This window comes from Sarcophilus harrisii, chromosome 2 (assembly GCF_902635505.1).
Source record: "Sarcophilus harrisii chromosome 2, mSarHar1.11, whole genome shotgun sequence".
Classification (NCBI taxonomy): domain Eukaryota; kingdom Metazoa; phylum Chordata; class Mammalia; order Dasyuromorphia; family Dasyuridae; genus Sarcophilus; species Sarcophilus harrisii.
In genome coordinates, this window is record NC_045427.1 from 304,486,451 (window position 1) to 304,505,994 (window position 19,544).

General features: G+C 38.2%; 1 protein-coding gene across 1 annotated transcript in view; it reads right to left on the reverse strand.

The window, feature by feature from the left end:
- Positions 1-2,172: 2,172 nt before the first annotated feature.
- FLVCR2 (FLVCR heme transporter 2) overlaps positions 2,173-19,544 on the reverse strand; it is a 77,658-nt gene continuing 60,286 nt past the window's right edge. Inside the window, exons 4-10 of the mRNA XM_003756240.4 lie at positions 17,223-17,290; positions 16,733-16,836; positions 9,625-9,735; positions 6,683-6,788; positions 6,396-6,507; positions 5,291-5,343; positions 2,173-3,731 (exon numbers count right to left, since the gene is read on the reverse strand). Of these exons, the coding sequence (XP_003756288.1) occupies positions 3,666-3,731; positions 5,291-5,343; positions 6,396-6,507; positions 6,683-6,788; positions 9,625-9,735; positions 16,733-16,836; positions 17,223-17,290 (620 nt within the window). The 3' untranslated portion in view covers positions 2,173-3,665. The remainder of the gene's footprint in view (positions 3,732-5,290; positions 5,344-6,395; positions 6,508-6,682; positions 6,789-9,624; positions 9,736-16,732; positions 16,837-17,222; positions 17,291-19,544) is intronic.

Consider the following 19,544-nt stretch of genomic DNA (forward strand, 5'->3'; position numbering starts at 1 on the left):
CGTCCTAGACTAGATTGTATTACTTTTCTTAGTAGAAAGGAAGAGTGAGGATTATGGGTGCAGTCAGTTTTGTTTCTCTTTGTTTTTGTTATGAGAGTACATACTGGAAGCTGGGAGGTAGGAAAAGCAAAAGGTATCAAAGCTTACAAGTAACTTTTATCGTGTTCTATGTGGCTTATCTGTTTGAAGTATCAAATAACCTTGTAAGGATACTATAGTTCTTGGCTCTATTATTACTAATTAAGAAACTGACACTTGGAGAGTTTAAATTGCCCATGATCACAAAGTTATCAGAAACAGAATGTGACCCATTGTCTCCCGATTCTATTTAGCACTTTTAATGGACGAGTTAAAAGGAATTTCCAGAGAAGTGTCGAAAAATGCTGTTCGAGCTCTCATGTCAAATATGTACGTAATTGAGGCCTTGACATATGTATGTCCTTACAGTCTCTTGTCCTTCCTAATCCAGGTGTAGGAATGATGAAAAGTGGAAATGCAATATAGGCTTTCCATAAAGGATAAAGTCAATATTAATCATATGCTAAAATATTCTTCCATCACACAAGCGACACTTTTTATAACAGCTTGCCATAAAAGACTTGCAGAGGACAAGTGACAGCAGGATAATCTAAATATCTTCTATAACATGATCTAGAATGTAGAGTAGTAAGCAAAGATAGAAGAAAATTTCAATGATGGTTTAATAATTTAAAATAATGGAAAAAACTAAAAAATCAAATCAAATAATGGGGGTTTTGAAATGTTAGTAAATAGCAACAATAGCCTGACCACCTTGACTTTTAGCTATATTGCTTTTGGAATGCCCTTTTTTGAGGCAGTACACTAAAAAGCAATGGATTCTGCAAAAAGATGCCAAACCCTACATCATTAGCATAAATGGGTCATATTCATGAATTAGCATTGTTTGAAAAATGAAGCACAACCCTTTATATAAACAGGGATGGGGTCTGTGATAGAACCATGGTTCCCTGTTTCCTTACAATAGGCGATGTTAGTTTTCCCTAAAAGAATCTGGCCTTGGAACTTGATTGCCCCCTACTTCCACTGATGTAGCTTGTCATAAAAAGTCCCACCCAAGTGGGGAGTTGGCAGATTTCTATCCTTCAAAGTTGACAGATTTCTGAAAACCTTGAGTCACCATTCCCTTCTCTGCTGACCAGATGCAATTCCCAATGGAGATGAGGCCAAAGGAGAATCTAAGTGCTGTTGTGTATCCTTGTTGCATTAGGGCAAAGTAACTTCTTTCAGTTAATCATTCAAGACTTACCAGTGTTCCATTGCGTCCCAACATGAGTGCTGGGATTAGGCCTTCTGCTAGTAGGGTCTCTTCTGGATTACAGGGCTTCTATTCCTATCTAAATGCAGAGAGACTTCCCTCTGTTGATTAGCTCCAATTTATCCTATATTTAGCTTGTCTATATAAGGTTATTTGTATGTTCTCCCTCTCATTAGCTAAGTTTCTTTAGAGCAAGGATTGTGTCTTGCTTTTTTGTGTGTGTACCCCAGCACTTAACACTGTCTGTACTCTAGTTAGGTACTTAATAAATATTTATTAACCATTTCTCTTGGCCTTTCCACCTCCAAATTTATGCCACAATTTCACCTTGGTTATTGTTCTCGGATATGTATGCTGTCATTCTCCAGGACTAACACTTTGAGAGACTTATAACTTCATTGACAATATTGATATTATAACTTCTACTCCTGCACATAGAAATCCTATTTTTCATGAGTTGACAGTTTAAAAACTCATCTGGCAGTCAGCCTTCTAGAGATGAAACTTATGAATTTAGTTAAGCTTGGCCTCAGGCAATGTATTTAATCCATTATCAAAGAAAGCTCTAATAAATTGGTGAGATCGATTAGATTTTGCACTCCCTTTAGCAAAGCATTGAAGAAACCAGGGTTTACCCGTGGCATCTGAATAGAACATTTCTCCCAAAAGTCATTCCTCTTTTGCCATCAAAAGTCAAGGGACAGCTAGATGGTGCAGTGGATAGAGCACCAACCCTAAAGTCAGGAGGACCTGACACTAGCTGTGTGATGCTGGGCAAGTCACTTAACCCCAGTTGCTTTGCCCCCAAAAAAATTTAAAAAAAAAGTCAAGGCAGTTTACTTGGGAAGTCATTTTTTTAAAACAATTATTAAATATATATTATTTCATTGTAAAATACGGCAGCATTCAGTAAATATTTTGTTAAACTAAGGGGAGTAATTTTGTTAAACTGAAGGGAGTAGATATAGATATATACACACACACACACACACATATATATATATATGTATACCTATATACACATATATCTTTCCCTATGTACAATTTAACATCCCTAATCATGCTTTCACCAGCACTCATCCACTTCCCTCCAAAAGTCCCCAAACTGCATCTTCACAAGTTTTCCCATATATATATAAACATATTCCACACATGCACAATCACTCCTCAGGGTCATTGGTCCAAGGATTTCCTACAGGCTATTCTGTTTTAAACAGGCTGAGATCAAAGAACTTTGCAATAGCAAGGGTTTTCTCAAATCCTTCATTCTCAGGAGAAACCTCCATAGCCCAAGAGGGGAGTCATGGAGATGGTCTGATAAGATTCTGGCCTGAGGTGATTTAAAAGGAGAAGCTTTAAATTGTAAATGTTTGATGAATACGGTTGCTAAATCGGGGCAAAGGAAGGGGGGAGTACTGAATATTGGATGCCAGAAAAAGGGCCTGCCCAAAAGGCCACTTTTACCTCCGCTTCCTCCTATCCACTCAGATGATGTTCTGAATTTCTTAGAATAATTGGAAACTGTGTGGAACAACAACAAAAGATTACTGTTATCTTCTGTTAGGGCAGGGACCCTTTGGCTCAGGACTGAACTGCAGAACTAATGATCTCTTTCTGCATGTAAAGTTGGAAGTCATCTTAAGTTATTTGCACAGACACTTCTCTAAAAATCTTTTTTTCCCAATAAAAAATCAAACAGCCAAGATTTTCAAATGTAGTTTTCTGCATGGGGATAGATGATTTATTTAGCACTCACTGCCATAAAGTTCTTAGCCTTCCAAATTATTTCTCCATGATAACAAAAGAAGTATCCTAGAGTATTTAATTTGACCAGCCCTGAAGAAGTTTGGAAAAAGATTCCAACATTAAACAGTTTGAACTCAGTTCCAAGTGTCTTTGCCTCTGCCACCTGCTCTTTTCTCCCAATGTCTACATAGTAGTCAGCTCTGGTCAGCCCAGGAATTTTTGGATTTTGTTTTGTTTCCCTTAAAGTTAACAGCTAGTCCTTGCAAAGTGCTTCATCCAGAGGTCAAAAAAGTCACTAAAGGAAAGTTAATGCCTTAAGAACTTCCTTCCCAGAGTGATTACACAGGTCTTGTCCACTGAAGAACGAGGGTTAAGAAGGAAGAGGCAAAGATCCAAAGTAGAGGTTTGGGCTGCAGATTACTCCACTGGCCTTTGTCAGCACCATTTCCATTAATTCAAGACAAGAGAAGGAAAAAGTAATTCTGACTACATCTTCCCAGGTCCTTGGAAAGGGACTTCTAGAAGGAATAGATCCTTTCCTCTCAAGTCCGCTGGCTAACAAAATGGGATGAAGGCAGGCCACTGCAATTCAGCTTCCTGCAGATTCCTGCAATTCCTCTTCTCAGAAGTGTTCACCAAGCGAAGGATCTGGATTTTTGTCCTGATGGGGCTGCTCATCTGAGGTTTTCTATAAGACCAAAGAAAAATAGCATGTGGAATATGGTTATGACATCAAGCAAGAGTGAATTGAAAAAGTGAGTATATAGCAGCTCTGCAGCTCTACAAAGGGAATGAAAGGACCTAGTTGAGTCCAGTGTCCCAAAGGATGCTTTTGTAACAAAGATACATATGCATTACATCACTCACTCTCTCTCTGTCCCTCTTTCCCTCTCTTCTTTGTCTTGCCTTTCTCCCCCTCTCCCATTTTCTTTCTCTTTCCCTTCCTCCTGCCTTATCCTTCTTCTCCTTCCCTCTCTTCATCTCTCTCTGCTAGAATAGGCTCCATGTTGTCCCCATTCCCATCAAATGTATACTCCTTCAGATCAATGACTATCTCATTTTTTAAAAATGTATTTTCCTAAATATTTAAGTTTAGGAATCCTAAACATTTAAGAAACATTGGATTAGACTGGAAATAATAATATCTAAAGGCACTCTTTCTCTTTCCTTCCTGCTATCACCTGCCCCCCTCCAATAGATGTAAGATAAAATAATTATCATGATGATGATGATAGCATTTATATAACGCTTTATGTTTTGTACTTGACAATATCTCATTTGATCCTCACAAATTTCAGAGAGGTAGATGTTACTACTATCCCTATTTTACAGATGAGGAAACTGAAGCAAACAGGTGAAGTGACAGGACCAGGCCAAATAGAGCTAGTAAATGTATGAGGATTAATTTGCACTCAGATCATCCTGATTCTAGGCTCAATGATCTATCCACTGCATCACTGAAGGCCAAGAGGAGCCTACTCATTCTAATACTTGTCTTTAGAACACTGAGAAACAACTTCCTTTTTATTGTCCTAGACATTGTATTATACCCTTTCTTAATTTGGTTCCAACTGGATATAAGAAATGGGTATAATTTCCTGTTCTAGATTAAACTAATCAGTTTATTCTCACCCCTATCTCCAATCTGCTGTTTGCTTTACTAATCTATCTCTTTAAGGATTCAATAGATCCCTGTCAATTCTAATTCTACCCATCTCTTCTAGTTGTAGCCAATCTTTCTCCATATCATCCATGTATCAGCCCAAGCAGTACACTCTAAATGCTATCAAATAGTAGGGGAGTCCTTCCTGGGTTTCAGGCTTGACATTGGTACAAACCATCTTGCCTTTACACGCCAGCTAGTGAGAAGGCCTTGAGACTAGGCCTTCTTAGCGGATTTTGTAACAGTGACCACATGTCATTTGGGAGTGAGTGGGGTTACAGCCTGAGAAGAAAAAAAATTTTACCATTCATCCCTACAGGAAAAGAAATCAAAGAAAAGTCCAGGGGAGAACATCTGGAGAAGAAAAAGTACTTTCCAATTAAGCATCTGGCAATTGATTGACAGTGTCTGTACTGTTCAGTTTCTAGCCTTTTAAATCATCCTCTTTCAAAAGACAAGCAAAATCATTCTTGTAGTTCAAGATGCCCTGGTTTTTCCTATTACCTAGATCCTACCTGGCCCCTGGGTTAAGAACCCGGGAATCAGGACTAACCATGACATGATATAGAGATCCACATACTCACAGTATTGGGTAGCACATTTGCTTTTTGCCTCCGGAGATCTGCCTTAATGAACACTGAGCATAGAGAAGAAGAGATACGAAAAATCATTAAGTGGGTTATTATCATAGACAAGTACAGAAGTCATTTTGTCCACAAATAACGGCAATATGAAAATGGAAAGATTACTGGACTTTGAGTCAAAGGATATTGCAGGCCTAATTTCATCCATGTCACTAGCTTTTTAACTATGGGGAAATCATTTAATCTCTGAGTTCTCAAGTTAGAAAAATTTGGGTACAAATCCTGTTTTAGACATTTTCTATGTGATCCTAAGCATAAGTAATTTAACTCCACTAAGTCTCAGCTTCTTCATCTGTAAAGTGAAAGGGGGTTGAGCTCTTGAAGATCCCTTCCTAACTCTAAATCTATTGGCTTAGGCATTTTCTCATCACTAAGATGCAGGTGATATCTGTAATGCTTACCTCAAAGAGTTCAAATGAGGATCATATGAAATCCTGTTACACTATGACATAACCTAAGTGTTGTTGCACTTTGCAAAGCTCTAAGCTTTATATAAATTCCTATTATCATGGCCCCAAAACTCCTGAAGAGGAAGATTAAACATCAACAACAGACTTGGTGAGCTTCCAGTGCAATGAACTTGATAAAAAAGAGGTAATTTTCTCCATAGTGTGTACTCTTCACCCAGATTTGATTAGCTGCTTTATATACCTTCTAGTGATCTCAACTAGCTGGTAGCCTTTCCCTTTACTATCATGCCAAAGAACTGGAAGGCCTGAGCATTTGGTTAAATGTAATATGCTAGTTATGAGAGTGCCTAAGGTGATAAAGACATATAGTGGATAGAACTCTAGACCTGGAGTCAGAAAGATATGAGTTCAAACCTAGGCTCTGATATTTTCTAGCTGTGTGATCCTGGATTTCATTTTTCTTCACTTTAACTGAATGACTTCATTTAACACTTTTTGTCTCAGTTTCTTCATCTATAAAAAATAAGCCAGTGAAGGAAATAGCAAAACCAATCCAGTATCTTTGCCAAAGAAACCCCAAATGGGGTCATAAAGAGTCAGATACAATTGAAAAAATGACAACAGCAACAACTTACTCGTTATGAGAGTTCCAAAGGTAAGGAAGATACACAGAAAGACATTCCCAGCCAGTGTTCCAAAGTGTTCAATGATCTGGCCCTGGCCAATAGTGAAAATGATCCCAAATATCTGGAGGTGCAGAAAAATAGAAGATTGAGGGGTGGGGTAGGGAAACAAACTATAAAACAACCAAAAAATAGCAAAGTCCAGTCATCCAACCAATTTGATCACATCTGAAGGAAACTCATTTATCTGTAGATGGTTTCAATCATAGCCAACCAAGAAGATGGAGAATGGGACATACCTGAGCAGATACATTAAGGAGGCCTGAGGACATTCCTTCTGATTCTGGGTATGTCAGTTCCACAGCAAATTCATACCCCAGGGGGAGGTACCCAGTCATGAAGAACCTAAAGACAATGTCACAAGAACAGCTTCTAAGATGAAGGGATGAGGTAGGAGTGACAAGTATACAGAATTCTTTCTACTTCCTCTCCCTTCCCACTCCTTTCTTCTACTTCTTGCCCAAAAAGCACACTGCTTTCTCTGTTATATCTTTCTCACTGCAGTAGCCAGGTCCTTACTGGCATCAGGCCATCCCTATGGAGTGTAGGAGACCAAATCCCTAATCATAAAACAGAAAGAGAATAAGGAACTGGCATCAAATACTCAATTGACCTTTAGGATTCAAGGAGAAATTCTGATGCAACCCAGGATCAAGTCAATGTTTACAGAAAGTGAATGGCAGAATACGTAGTATACCTAGCCAGAGCTGTATCCAGAAACTTTGAGGAATCCAAGAATTTGGATTGGAAAAAATAATTTTCACCAAACTTTAACAGAAAGTGATCAATCCCTTCAACATTTTTAATACATTATTCTGAGAGGGATCCATGGATATTATCAGATTGCTAAAGGGATCCATAATATCCCCTCCCTCAAAAAAAAATTGAGCATACCTGGCTTAGCGCCTTAACTGAGAGACTGTGTTTACTAGGAGTTGTTGAGCTCACCAGCTGTAATACATTTTGGTCACTGTGGGAAAAACATCACTGTGACAGAGGCTAGAAAGCATGTACAGTGCCTGAGCTCTCCAATGAGTTCTATGACACAGCAAGATAGCAGCAGTCAGACTGACAACTCCATCTGAGAACCTCAGGATGTTCCCTCTTTCCAGTCCCTACTGACATGCTGTCTCCCCCAGGAATGGCTCACTAGCACAATTAGATGCCTGGAATACTGTTGTTTGTTCTTTGTTTTTGAAGAGGATCAATGATATCATATCCTAATGTCCATCCAGGCTTGTGCATGAATTGGATTTAAGCCACAGAGCTGTCAGTCTCATTCTCTCTTTCAGATTAATCAGAGTTCACTGACAAGAAAAATGTCGAGACAACTGGCGATGTCCCAACATGCGGTGCATGATCTTGGAGAATCTGATGTCTGACTAAGCTCTGAGCCTTTCCCAGCACCTGCTTCACCCACCTTCACGGCCATTGAGACAAACTGTTCTCATCTGCCGTTCCACCAGGAGAGGTCTTCACATGCTTGGGGTAGACATCCCCCTCATTCACTGTCACTTCACTGTTTAGCCCATCGGCCCTGGAAAAAACCAGGGTGTGGTCTCTGGACAGCTTCTTGGAGTCAAGATAAAACATGGGGGCACCAAAAGTGGATGAGCTGCCCTGGAAAGGGCTCAGCAGGCCCTCACATCAGAGGCACTAATCCTCCCAGAACACACACGCAGATAAACAAGATACATAACAGTATCTATATGCTACATCGATAATTATATCTATAAGATACATGCAAAATAGACAAGATAACCTTAAAGAGAGAAGACCTACAAAAAGTGAGTTTGAAAGTGAGTTCTGGCACCTGTGTAACCCAGTAAGTCACTTAATTCCTCTGCCTTAATTTCTTCATCTATAAATAAGAGGGATTGGACTAGGAACCTCAAAGATCTATCAACCAAGCATTTAGTCACTGAATGGCTGCAGCCTTGGTCAAACTGAGACTTACTGAAAACTGTAGTTTAAAAAGACCAAGTCTTTTTCTAGTCATCCTGATCTGTATCTGGCCATTGAACCCAGTTGGCTCTGAAGGGGAAAGTGAGGCAGGTGACCTTGCAGAGCTCTCCCTCACTTCAAAACAATTCACTTGCATGTTATAGCATAACCTCCCTAATAATGTCATGGGGCTCTTCAAGAACGAAGGACAAACAAGACAACAATATTAGGCACTAATGTCCTACAGAACAGAACAGAGAAGGAGTGGAAGGGTAAAGGATGACCAGAGACTCCATAAAACAGTGTTTTCTATTATCTCTCAGGAGTGATTTCTGTAAAATATTCTGAGAGATTTCTATATATAGCATATAAATATGGAATAATACTCTTGAAAAGGACCTTCATTTTTGAAGAGGACCAAAATGATATCATTATGTTAGAGTTGAATTACAATATATCTGATTACGGCTGATCAGACCAATACAAGCTCGGAATGCTCTGCCACAGGTTGGACGCAAATAATCCCTGTGAACATTTGGGGTGGATTCTCTAACTTTGTGTATCTCATGTTTCTTCTGAGCTAATTTAATTTTGCTTTGTTCAAAGAGCACAGCACCACCTCTGATGAGGACATAAAATGTTGTATAGTTCTGTGCCAATTTCTACCATGTCATACAGTCAATTCTAAAGTTCTTAAGACAGATCTTGAGGGTGTCCTTGTATCATTTTTTCTGACCATCACATGAGCACTTGCCCTGTGTGAGTTCTCCATAAAATAGTCTTTTTGGCAAGTATAAATTTAGCCTTTGAACAATGTAGCCAGCCCAGTAGAGTTTCCCTCTCTGCAGTAGAGTTTGCTTAGTAGTTTAGTTCAAGAAAGGACCTCAGTGTCTGGTATCTTATCCTGCTAGATGATCTGAAGAATATTCCTAAGACAATTCAAATGGAAGTGGTTCCATTTCTCGGCATGGTGCTAGTATAAGGCACCAAGGGGAACTCTGAAAAGGAGGGATCCTGAAATTTACTTTATCCCAATGAAGAGACAGGGACCTGAAGACCCAGGAACCCTTGACTTGTAATTCCCATTCAAGCAAAACAAAAGGTCTATTTTTAAAAGTCTTCATGTAGATCACTTGGTCCATATTATAGATTGGAGAAGATAGAAAGGAGTTAAATTATGTTAATTTATTGAAGGATAACTGGACATTACCAGGTGAGTACATTAGCTGCAACTTACCCCAGGATGCCTGCTGTAAGGAACACAATCCAGAGGTGTCCAAGGCTCAGGGTCATAGTATATGCTATCATGCCCACTAGGGTCATGGAATAAACCACCAGTGTTGTCTGTCTGGAAACAAGAGGCAAGAGAGTCAGCAGAAAGTCCCCCACGTGTTTCTTGTTGAAAAATGATCAAACATGTTCCTTATGAAGCCTATTTGACAGGCCTAGTTCCTAGGTCAAGGGTTTCTGTCCCCATAGTGGCAAATAACATAGTAACTAGGGAGAGAAGAGCTTCTTCTGTACATGAAGACCTTCCTATTTTCTTATCCAAAGAAAAAAAAAAACAATCAATAGTCCTACATTCTAGGCAAGAAGAAAGTAAAATGGGAGTATCAACAATATCTTTCTAAAAAGACAAATGGGAAGAAGAACTGTCTCAAAAAAAAGATTTGGAAGTGCTTTACAATTGTTATCTTATACGATCTTCACCATAACCCTGGGTATTGGTGCTATTATTATTCCCATTTTACAAATGAGAACATTGAGGCAGATAAAAGTTTAATGATTTACCACAGTCACACAGATGGTAAGTATATATACAAAATAACTGTATAAAATTGGATTTTAATCCAGATGTTCCTGATTTTAGGTCCAAATTTCATTGGTTGCAGGAATAAGATTAAGAGATTACTAGCCAGATTTTCAGAGACAGCCCACTTTTACTATTTGGATTTTATCCATTATAACTAACTAATCTGGAAAAGGGGGCAGCTAGTAGCATAGTATTAGGCCTGGGGTCAGAAAAACTCATCTCCCTAAGATCAAATCTAGCCTTAGATGCTACGTAGCTGTGTGATCCTTGACAAGCCACTTAAAATTCTTTTTTTACCTCAATTTTTCCCTCTGTAAAATGAGCTAGAGAAGGAAATAACAAATCGCTTCAGTATCTTTGCCAAGAAAACCCCAAATGGCACCATGAAGTGTTGGACATGATTGAAAATTATTTAAAAACAAAAATTTCTCCAAAAATAGGAAAGGGGGGTAGGGGACTTTGGACCTGTATTTCATCAGTATGAATAGCTTGTGGCTTGGAAACTTCCTTCACTAATTCTGATTGACAATCTAGCACTAATTTACAATCTTTAAAAATTGCCTAGAGATAATGAAAAAGAAATGGCATCACTCCACTAGAATAGAAGTTCCATCAGAAATGAGTTCTACTTAAAGGCAATTTCATTGACTTCACTTCACTAGCATTTGTCAGAGATGGGACATGAACTCTTTTCTTGATTTCAAAGCTAGCCTCCTATTTACTACATTATGCAGTCTCTCAGTAACATTAATAATATTTAATAGGATAACCATGCCTTACAATTTACAGAATACTTTCATGTAAATTATCTCATCTGAATCTCACAAAAATCTTATTAAATACAAAAGGCAGATAACCATTGTTCCAGTTTTACAAATGAGGAAACTAAGACCAAGTAGTTAAGTCAATTAAATAATGACACTTGACTAAGAGATGACAGAACTAGAACTGGCTCCTATTGGAATCCAACATTGTGCTGCCCTACATAAAAGTAGCAAAGACATTTCCAATTCCACAGCCAGAGATCATTCTATACCCTAGCACAATCAATCCCAGTGACCATAAATGACAGCAACAACAAGCATGGTTATTACAGAAGCAAGGATATCATAGGAGACTGTGTAGCAAAGTAAAAAGCACAATGACTCCCAGGACAGAGGACCTGGGATTAAATCTCAGGTTTTCAATTCTGGGCAAATTACATAACTTCTGTGGGCATCAACTTCCTGATTGAAAAAATTAGAGAGTTGAACTAACTAATCTGCTCTAAGGTCTTTTCTAGTACATATCCTATGATTATGACAATTTTGCCTCTTATTTTCTTGATTTTGATCAGAAACCATATGTAAATACTATGTGACAATGCTACTTATGGTTCCTTTTCTGTTATCTGAGGCCACTTCCAGGTAGAGCTTTGCATATAGTCTCAGAAAACTGCAGTTTGTTTTACTTAATCTGGTTTTCTTCTTTCAAGCAGTCTAGCCAGCAGTTCAAAAGGTTTACTTTTCTAAGCCTCAAACCAAAGAAACAGGATACAACCCTTGTAACAATCATCTCTTCCTCTACCACCCTTCCCCTTCATCTATATCTCAAGGGAAAAAAATACCAGATGTCATAGGAGAATGTGTAGTAAAGTAAAAAGCACAATGACTCTCGGGACAGAGGTCCTGGGGTCAAATTACTTTTCAATCATTCTAGTATATGAAATTTAGACAATACAAACATTAAATTTGTCTATTTTTTTAAACTCATTTATTCCAACTGCCTCCAAGGACTTAAGAATAAGTCCTACTCAGAAGGCAAAGGAGAACTGCATGGTGAGTTGTAGCAGGCTACAACATCTAACTAATGAGGAACTCCAAAAAAAAAAAAAAATAGAAGTAAAAGGTCTATTAATTAATTGATATGATGAGAAGAACTGGTCAAGTGCCAAGAATAAGGACTATATTTATGAACAGCCCAATTATAATTTCTAGAGGAAGTAAAGAAGGCCATAGGTCAGATGGATCTCCTATTGTGAAAGAAAGAAAAGTAAAGAGAATAATAAAGATAATAGCTATATTTATGTAGTGCTTACTATGGTCCAGGTATTTATTGTGCTAAGCAATTTACTTTGCTTTAAGCACTTTATCTCATTTATCTTCACAATAACCCTGGGAGGTAGATACTATCATCATCTCCATTTTACAAATATGGAAACTGAGGCAAACAAGTTAAGTGACTTACTCAGGGTCATACAGCAAATACGTATCTGAGGTCCCCAGCACTCTCTCCATTGAATCACCTATCTGCTTCTAATATGGCTGAGTCTGTGAGAATTTAAATGCCCCTGATGCTCCCTTTCAAACTCCATTTTAAGGAAAATACCCAGACCAGCCAAATTCACTTCTTTCTTCTTCTCCATGCTCCATCTCTGACTCTCTGAACATTTTTTCTTTATTATGGCCCAAACTACGTTGTCTTTCCCCACTATAGTGTGAACTTCCCGATGACAAGGGCTGCCTTCCTTTTGCTGCTCTTTGTATTTTTAGCACAGTATCTGGGACATAGTGCTTTAAAAAAAAGCTAATTTATTTGACTTAACTATTCCTTTACCATAACAGAGAGAGATGAAGAGAATGAAATCTCAAACCGATGAATCAGAAGAAACATTCAGATTCTGACAAGGCTGCAGAGAAAGCAAAGTATAACCTGTTCATTCCCTTTCTCCCTTAAAGAAAAAATGAGTTCACCCTCGTGTCCCATTCTTTTATTTAGTTTATTTATTTAGTTTATTCCTCCTTGCTAGAATAAAGCAGATTTATTTATTTGTTTGTTTGTTTGCTTAATTATCTAATTAATTATTTAATTAATTGTTTGGATTTTTTTTTTGGACTAGGTGAAAAAGGAGATTCTTTGCCTCAATTGCTACTTAGCCTTAATCACTGAAATGTGTGCAGCCTCAGTTAAACTGAGACCTGTTGAAAACCTTAGCTTAAAAAGGCCAAGGTTTCCCAGTGCATTCTGGGCCATCTCCAGTCATCCTGATCTCTATCTGGCCACTGGACCCAGACGGCTCTGGAGGAAAAAGTGAGACAAGTGACCTTGCACAGCCTTCCTCACCCAATTCCCTTGCAAGTCATGGTGAAGACCTCCCATGGTCTTCCAGAGTGAAGGACAAACAACAAGAACAAGAACAATCGTCTCTAGGATAAGCAACCTCTTCCCATCTTTGAAAATCCTGGGTACCATTCCCCCTTCTCTTTGCTTGGCCAAGCCCCCTACGCTTGGATTCTCAATCCTCTGGGTTGGACTAGATAACAACAACAACAACAACAACAACAGCAAAACAACTAGCACTTTAATTGTCCCTACTATGTGCCAAACACTGTGTCAGGCACTTTACACATATCTCATTTGATATCCACATCCTGAGATCACTTCCCACTCAGGGACTGCACCTATTAAGCCACTCTAGTAACTGTTTCTTCACGCCACCTAATTAAGTTCAATTCTTGTATTATTTTCATATCATGATAAGAAAGTTGATTTGAGGATACATTTAATGCTGTTTTTCCCAACATGCCACAGTTGTCAGTTATGATTCTGCTCACACCTATTTCTTCTTCTTCTTTTTCCAACCTTATTTCTTTTCATGACAACAGGAAAATCTTTCCTGAAGTCACTAGCAAGCCTCGTTTTCCTCTAAACGTTCTCATCTCTTTCCCAGAACACTTCCGGTACTCCATCAATTTTCTAGTCTGAAAAACACCTGGATCTCTATAACACTTATCCACAAGTTCAGAAATACCCAAGAGCATTATGGGACACAGCTCTTATTGATTCCAATTAAAGTGACAGTTAATGCAAAAAGCTTGCCTTGACAGATCTCAAAGAAGCTCTTGGTTGCTGTAAGCATTGTGACCATCGAAATAGAGTCCACTGAACAGTCAGAAGCAGCTGGGAATGAACAGCCTTCTTCCTCCTCCATTCCTGCTATCCCTGCCTACTAACATTTCCATTTTAAAAAATAGTTGTGGATGTATAAATAGCACAGTGGGACCACTCTTCTCACCACTCCCACAAGTTCAATCAGGCAGTCAGTTAACAAGCATTTTTAGACTCCATGTACCAAGTCCTGTACTAACTGTTGAGAATCATCTGCACCATTGTACCCTTGATGATATGAACATCAGATGAGAGAGTATAGAGAAAAAAGAAAAGAGAACTAGAGGACAAAGACAACCATGAGTAATAGAGGTAACTTTGGATGAAGATCCAGCAAAAGAAACCGAGGAGAGGTCTTCAAAGTAGAAAAACCAGGAGATTATAGTACCCTAACTAGAAAATTTATCTATATACCCAAAGATAACTCAATCTACTGTGGACAGCCTAAGAAGGTTACTACAATAGTCCAGGTAAGAGGTGATAAGGGAATGCTCTAGGGTGGGAACATTAGGAAAGAGGGTGACAGACAGTGGGAGCTTAGAGGTGGAGGACAGGAGACCAAGTATGAATTAAAGTGAGACAAAGCAACATAATGTAGTCCTCAGCTCCCAAGGCCAAACCTTCTCTGAGAGGAAGCACTAAATATAAAAACCAAGGGGCATGTCATAGACCACAGTATGAACACTTCCTACCACAGGACTGCCCTTCTTGCAAATGTCTTCATCTCCCAGTGTCCCAGACATTTCTAAATTAAAGAGCTGGGCTGATCTGCATTGTTTTGTTTTGTTTTACTTTTCCATGAAGAAATTCCCTATGCTAAATTTCTTACGCAAGGTTGGAGAAAGAAGGACAAGAAGCAGATGTGAGCAAGATCATAATTGACAACTCTGGCACCTTGGAAAAACTAACTCAACAGGCATAGCATCCACCAAAATAAGCACTTATAAATGCTTGTTAAGGGTACTGACTGTACTAATATAAATACAGGTGCAGTCCAAAAACATACACACATATTTGTATGTATGTTAATATGTATATATGTATGTATAATTAGTGCTAATCATTTGGCTGTCAAAATCTAATGGCTTGGGGGCAGTGCTGAGGCCCAAAGATTTCATTTTCTTCCTAGTCTCACCACAGTAAACCCTGGAAAGAGGAACCTTCGATAGTCTACTTATGAAGTAGCTAGTATCCACTGCCCTCATGGGCCTCCCTTTGATGCACCAAGAAAGAGATGTCAGGGTCTCCTGCCAAGTTTCATCACAAGCAATCCAGTTTCACCAGTCCCTCCTTTTAGAACAGAAAAGGGAGAAGGGAGTGGGGAAAAATAATTTATCTTCTATGCTAACTGTCTTATAGATATTGTTTTATCCTTAAAACATTCTTGTGAAATGGGTACTATTTTTTCCCATTTTACAACAAAGTCAGACACAAGTAAAGAAACTCATCTGCTATTTGAAGTCAAATCTGAACTCTGGTCTTTCTGACCCAAAATCCAGCACTCCATCCACTAGACCACCAAATTACCTCATCTGACCAGCAGTACACAGCTATTAGTTCATGATTCTGTCACTGTTCATAACCTACAGAGGGCAGGAACCATTGGAGTACTCAGCCTGCTATTTGCATCCCTTTGCAGGAGAACCCTGATGGTTTCCTGAGGAGTTTCAATCTATCGTTGGCTCTGTCAGTCAATGTATACTGAAGAGCATACTATGTGTAGCTGTTACTGTCCGGCGCTGTAGGGAGATTCAAAAAAGGAAAAACTGAGGAGGTTCATACCCTCTAGGTTAGGGATTAAAACCTGGAGTACATGACCTTAAAAAAAAAAAAAAAAAAAGTGATAGTTATATATATGTTATATTTATATATATATATATATATATATATAACATATATATAGCTTGATAGCTATATATATATAACATATATACATATACATATATAACATAGCTATATACATATATATACAAAGGTATATATGTATTAGTGATAGATCTGTGATATATAGCATATGTATATATATGTGTGTGTGTGTTATATACAATTCTTTATTTTAATGTTTTGCTAGCTGTAGTTGACTGCCTTTGTACTTCTATATATGTTATATTATGCATTGAAAAAACATTATTCTGAAAAAAGAGGTTCAACAGAAGCCAAAATAGTTTGACACAAAAATAGTTAAGAACCTCTCAAGTCAGAGGACCTGAATTCAAATCCTGTTTCTGTTATTTACTGTTAGCTTCCTATTATCAAAAAGTGTAATAACCTTGGCAGATTGTTTAACCCTGAGCCTCAATTAGTCTGCTAATAATGTTCTCTAAGGTATTTTCCAGCTTTAAATCTATGTTCCTATGGTACACAGCCCCAAACACCTCCTCTGAGAACAGAGGCCAGAAAAATGTGAAATAAATTTCAATTATTGGCCCCTCCCCCCAAAACCCTGACTTCTCTTTTTCTACCTCTTCCCCTTAAATGTAGCTGCCTCAGGAGGCAAGAAAGAAAGTTTCCCTCTGACTTTTTCTTTCACTGCCTACATACCCCTCCTTCCTCTTGGTCCCAGAGTATTCATTAATGAAATGATTTAAGAATAAAAGAGACTTACTTGTATGTTTTAGTTTTATCCAGCCAGATGCCTGAGATCATAGCCCCAGCCATTCCTGAGAAGATGATGGTCAGACCAATTCTGCCAGCATTTACTTCTTCACCCTGGGACACACATACACACACACACACACATGCACATTCACATCTGGGAGTGACCAGGAACAACATATAGATCAAAGGACTATGAAACTAAAGATACAAAAATAATCTCCTCCATTAGAAAACCAGCTTCTCAGAGAAGTTGCCAGTTTGTCTATTAAGCTGAGGTAAGAAGCAGATTTCTCTGTTTTCATGTTGTTACAGCAACATATCTGTACGGCAGCTGCATCCCAGCTTTTTCAGAAGAGATATTTCTCATATACCAACACTTAAGTCCCCATCCCCAGAATTCACTGTTAACTATAGAGAAACTAAGTCATAGAAGAACTTGGAAAACATGCTAGGTTGCCTAGGAATTACCCACACACATCCTTGAGCAAATATCTTACTGGGTAGTTGAGGGTCACCATGCGATTCAGTAACGTTGATAGGGCATAGAAAGAACCAGTATTCAAACCTGTTGAAGAGTGGAGAAGTATTAGGTCACATGCTATCTTTGCAGTAGTTATAGATAAAGGAGGTGAGAAACTCCATTGCCATTTCCATCGTTCCTGAAATCCCTGGAGAGCACTGGCCTGGGAAGTTAGGACTCTAGCTTAGATGAGCGTCAGGATCCTTCAGTAAAAGATGAGGATGATAATAATCTACCTACCTCACATCGAGGTTGTGAAGGAAGTCTCTCTAAAGAGAGCAGAGCGTTAGAAATGAGAACTGAACTAATGCATCTATTTTGATCTACCTCACTGGTTTTCCCAAAAAAATATTTATATGGTTACTAAAGATAAAAATCTTTACCAGCATCTTAGACCACTTGATTTCAGTCTTCTTAATACTAACCAGGGAATGTATGCTATATTTTTTTTTAATTTTATATTTTTTATGCTTTTTTTTTAATGCTATATTTCTCTTACGGATGGGAACCAACAATACTCCCCACTTTCAGTTAAGTTATATCCCAGCTGCCCTTTCATCCACTTTCTTCCTTAAATTAGTGACATTCTTTCTAGAATCCTTCAGACCACTATACAATGTATTTCCCTACCCCTTTCCCCTCCATGGCACTCCTTTACTCCTCCACTCACAAGAGGCAATATAAGAGTGTGCAGAGTATGTTTCAGTTGCAGTCAGAAACTCTGGGTGCAAATTCTGTCATTCCTGTGTGATCAGAGATAAATTACCTAACCTCTCTTCTCCTCAATGACTTTATTTGCAAAATGAAGGAGTTAGATGAATTCTAAGGTCCCTTCTAGCTCCAAATTTATTGTCTTGTGGTTTCTGTCATATCTTTATGTGTAATAAGAGTTGTTTAGGACTCTTAAGAAATCCCTTCAAAGTTTTGTTTAAAAGTATCAAAAATGTTATTTCTAGATGCACTAATTGTTTTCCTGGAACTCCAATATCCAAAGCTGTCAATTGGATTGAGGAACATCATCTTCCCTGATCTGAGTTATTCAGACAGCAAGTCTTTCCTCCATACTCAACTTTTAGCCCCTTCTCCACCTGGCTTCCATCTGGGACAAACTGCAAATAAGAAAGTGACTAGCCACTATAATATATAGAAAGTCAAGAGATTCAATGTAATTTACTAGGAGTCAATAGATCTTGGGTCTAGTATTATAATATATGCTATTAACAAGATAGAAGACTTTGGGTTAAATTGGTCACTTTACATTTCTGGATTTTAACCCCTTTTCAATAAATTCCAGTGGCTCCTTATCATATAAGTTGAGGAAACTAAAGCAAACTGGGTTAAGTAACTTGCCTAAGGTCACAAGCTAGCAAATTTCTGAGACTGAATTTGAACTCAGGGAAAATGAGTCCTCACTCCAGGACCAGCACTTTATCCATTATGTCATCTACCTGCCCCTTAGCACTTATTAAATGCCTATTATTTTCTAGACACTTCTAAGAGCTGATTTAGTTTAGTTTTTCCTTTGAATTGTGACTTTTTCATTATGAACTTAACAATTATCAATGAACACAAAAATTTCAACATACAAAAAACAAAAATGATTGTATAACAAACTATGAACTTCTGTTGAAGTGTTTTTAAAAATATGGTTATGTTACAAATGTAATAAGGTTGTAATCAAATACTCTGTGGTCCCTATCTGTGATCTCTCCCTCCTTTCATCCTCCACTCCACCTACCCACTAAGAAGGTAAACAATCAAAATCATCACAATATTGCTGTTACTGCATACAATGATCTCCGGGTTCTGCTCATTTCACCTCAAATCAGTTTATTTCCCTGTAAATTCTATTCATTGGAAAGAAAGGAGAGAAGAAACTGGAGAGGAAGGGATGGGAAATTAGTACTTAATAATGATCTGATATATTTCAGGAACTGTGCTAAGCACTTTAAAAATATTATCTCATTTTATCCTTACCTGTCTGGAAGTGTGTCTGTCTCTGAATTTTAATTCATTACCTACCTATCAGAAGGTGACTGATTACATTTAGAAAACAAAAATATGAAGGCTTAATGTCAATTACTAGACCAACTGTCACTCCAAAAGCACCTGCCAATCATCTCTCCCGTGATTCCCCTGAATCCTTAGAGATTTAGTTGTGCAGGCTGGTTAACGTTCATACTATTTCTCTCCACTAATACTATCAGCAAGATAATATTATCTTGACCTATGGCTTGGAGGACAAGCTCATATAAAAACAAGAAGATCCCTTAATAGTTTCAAGGTTGTCAAGGAACAA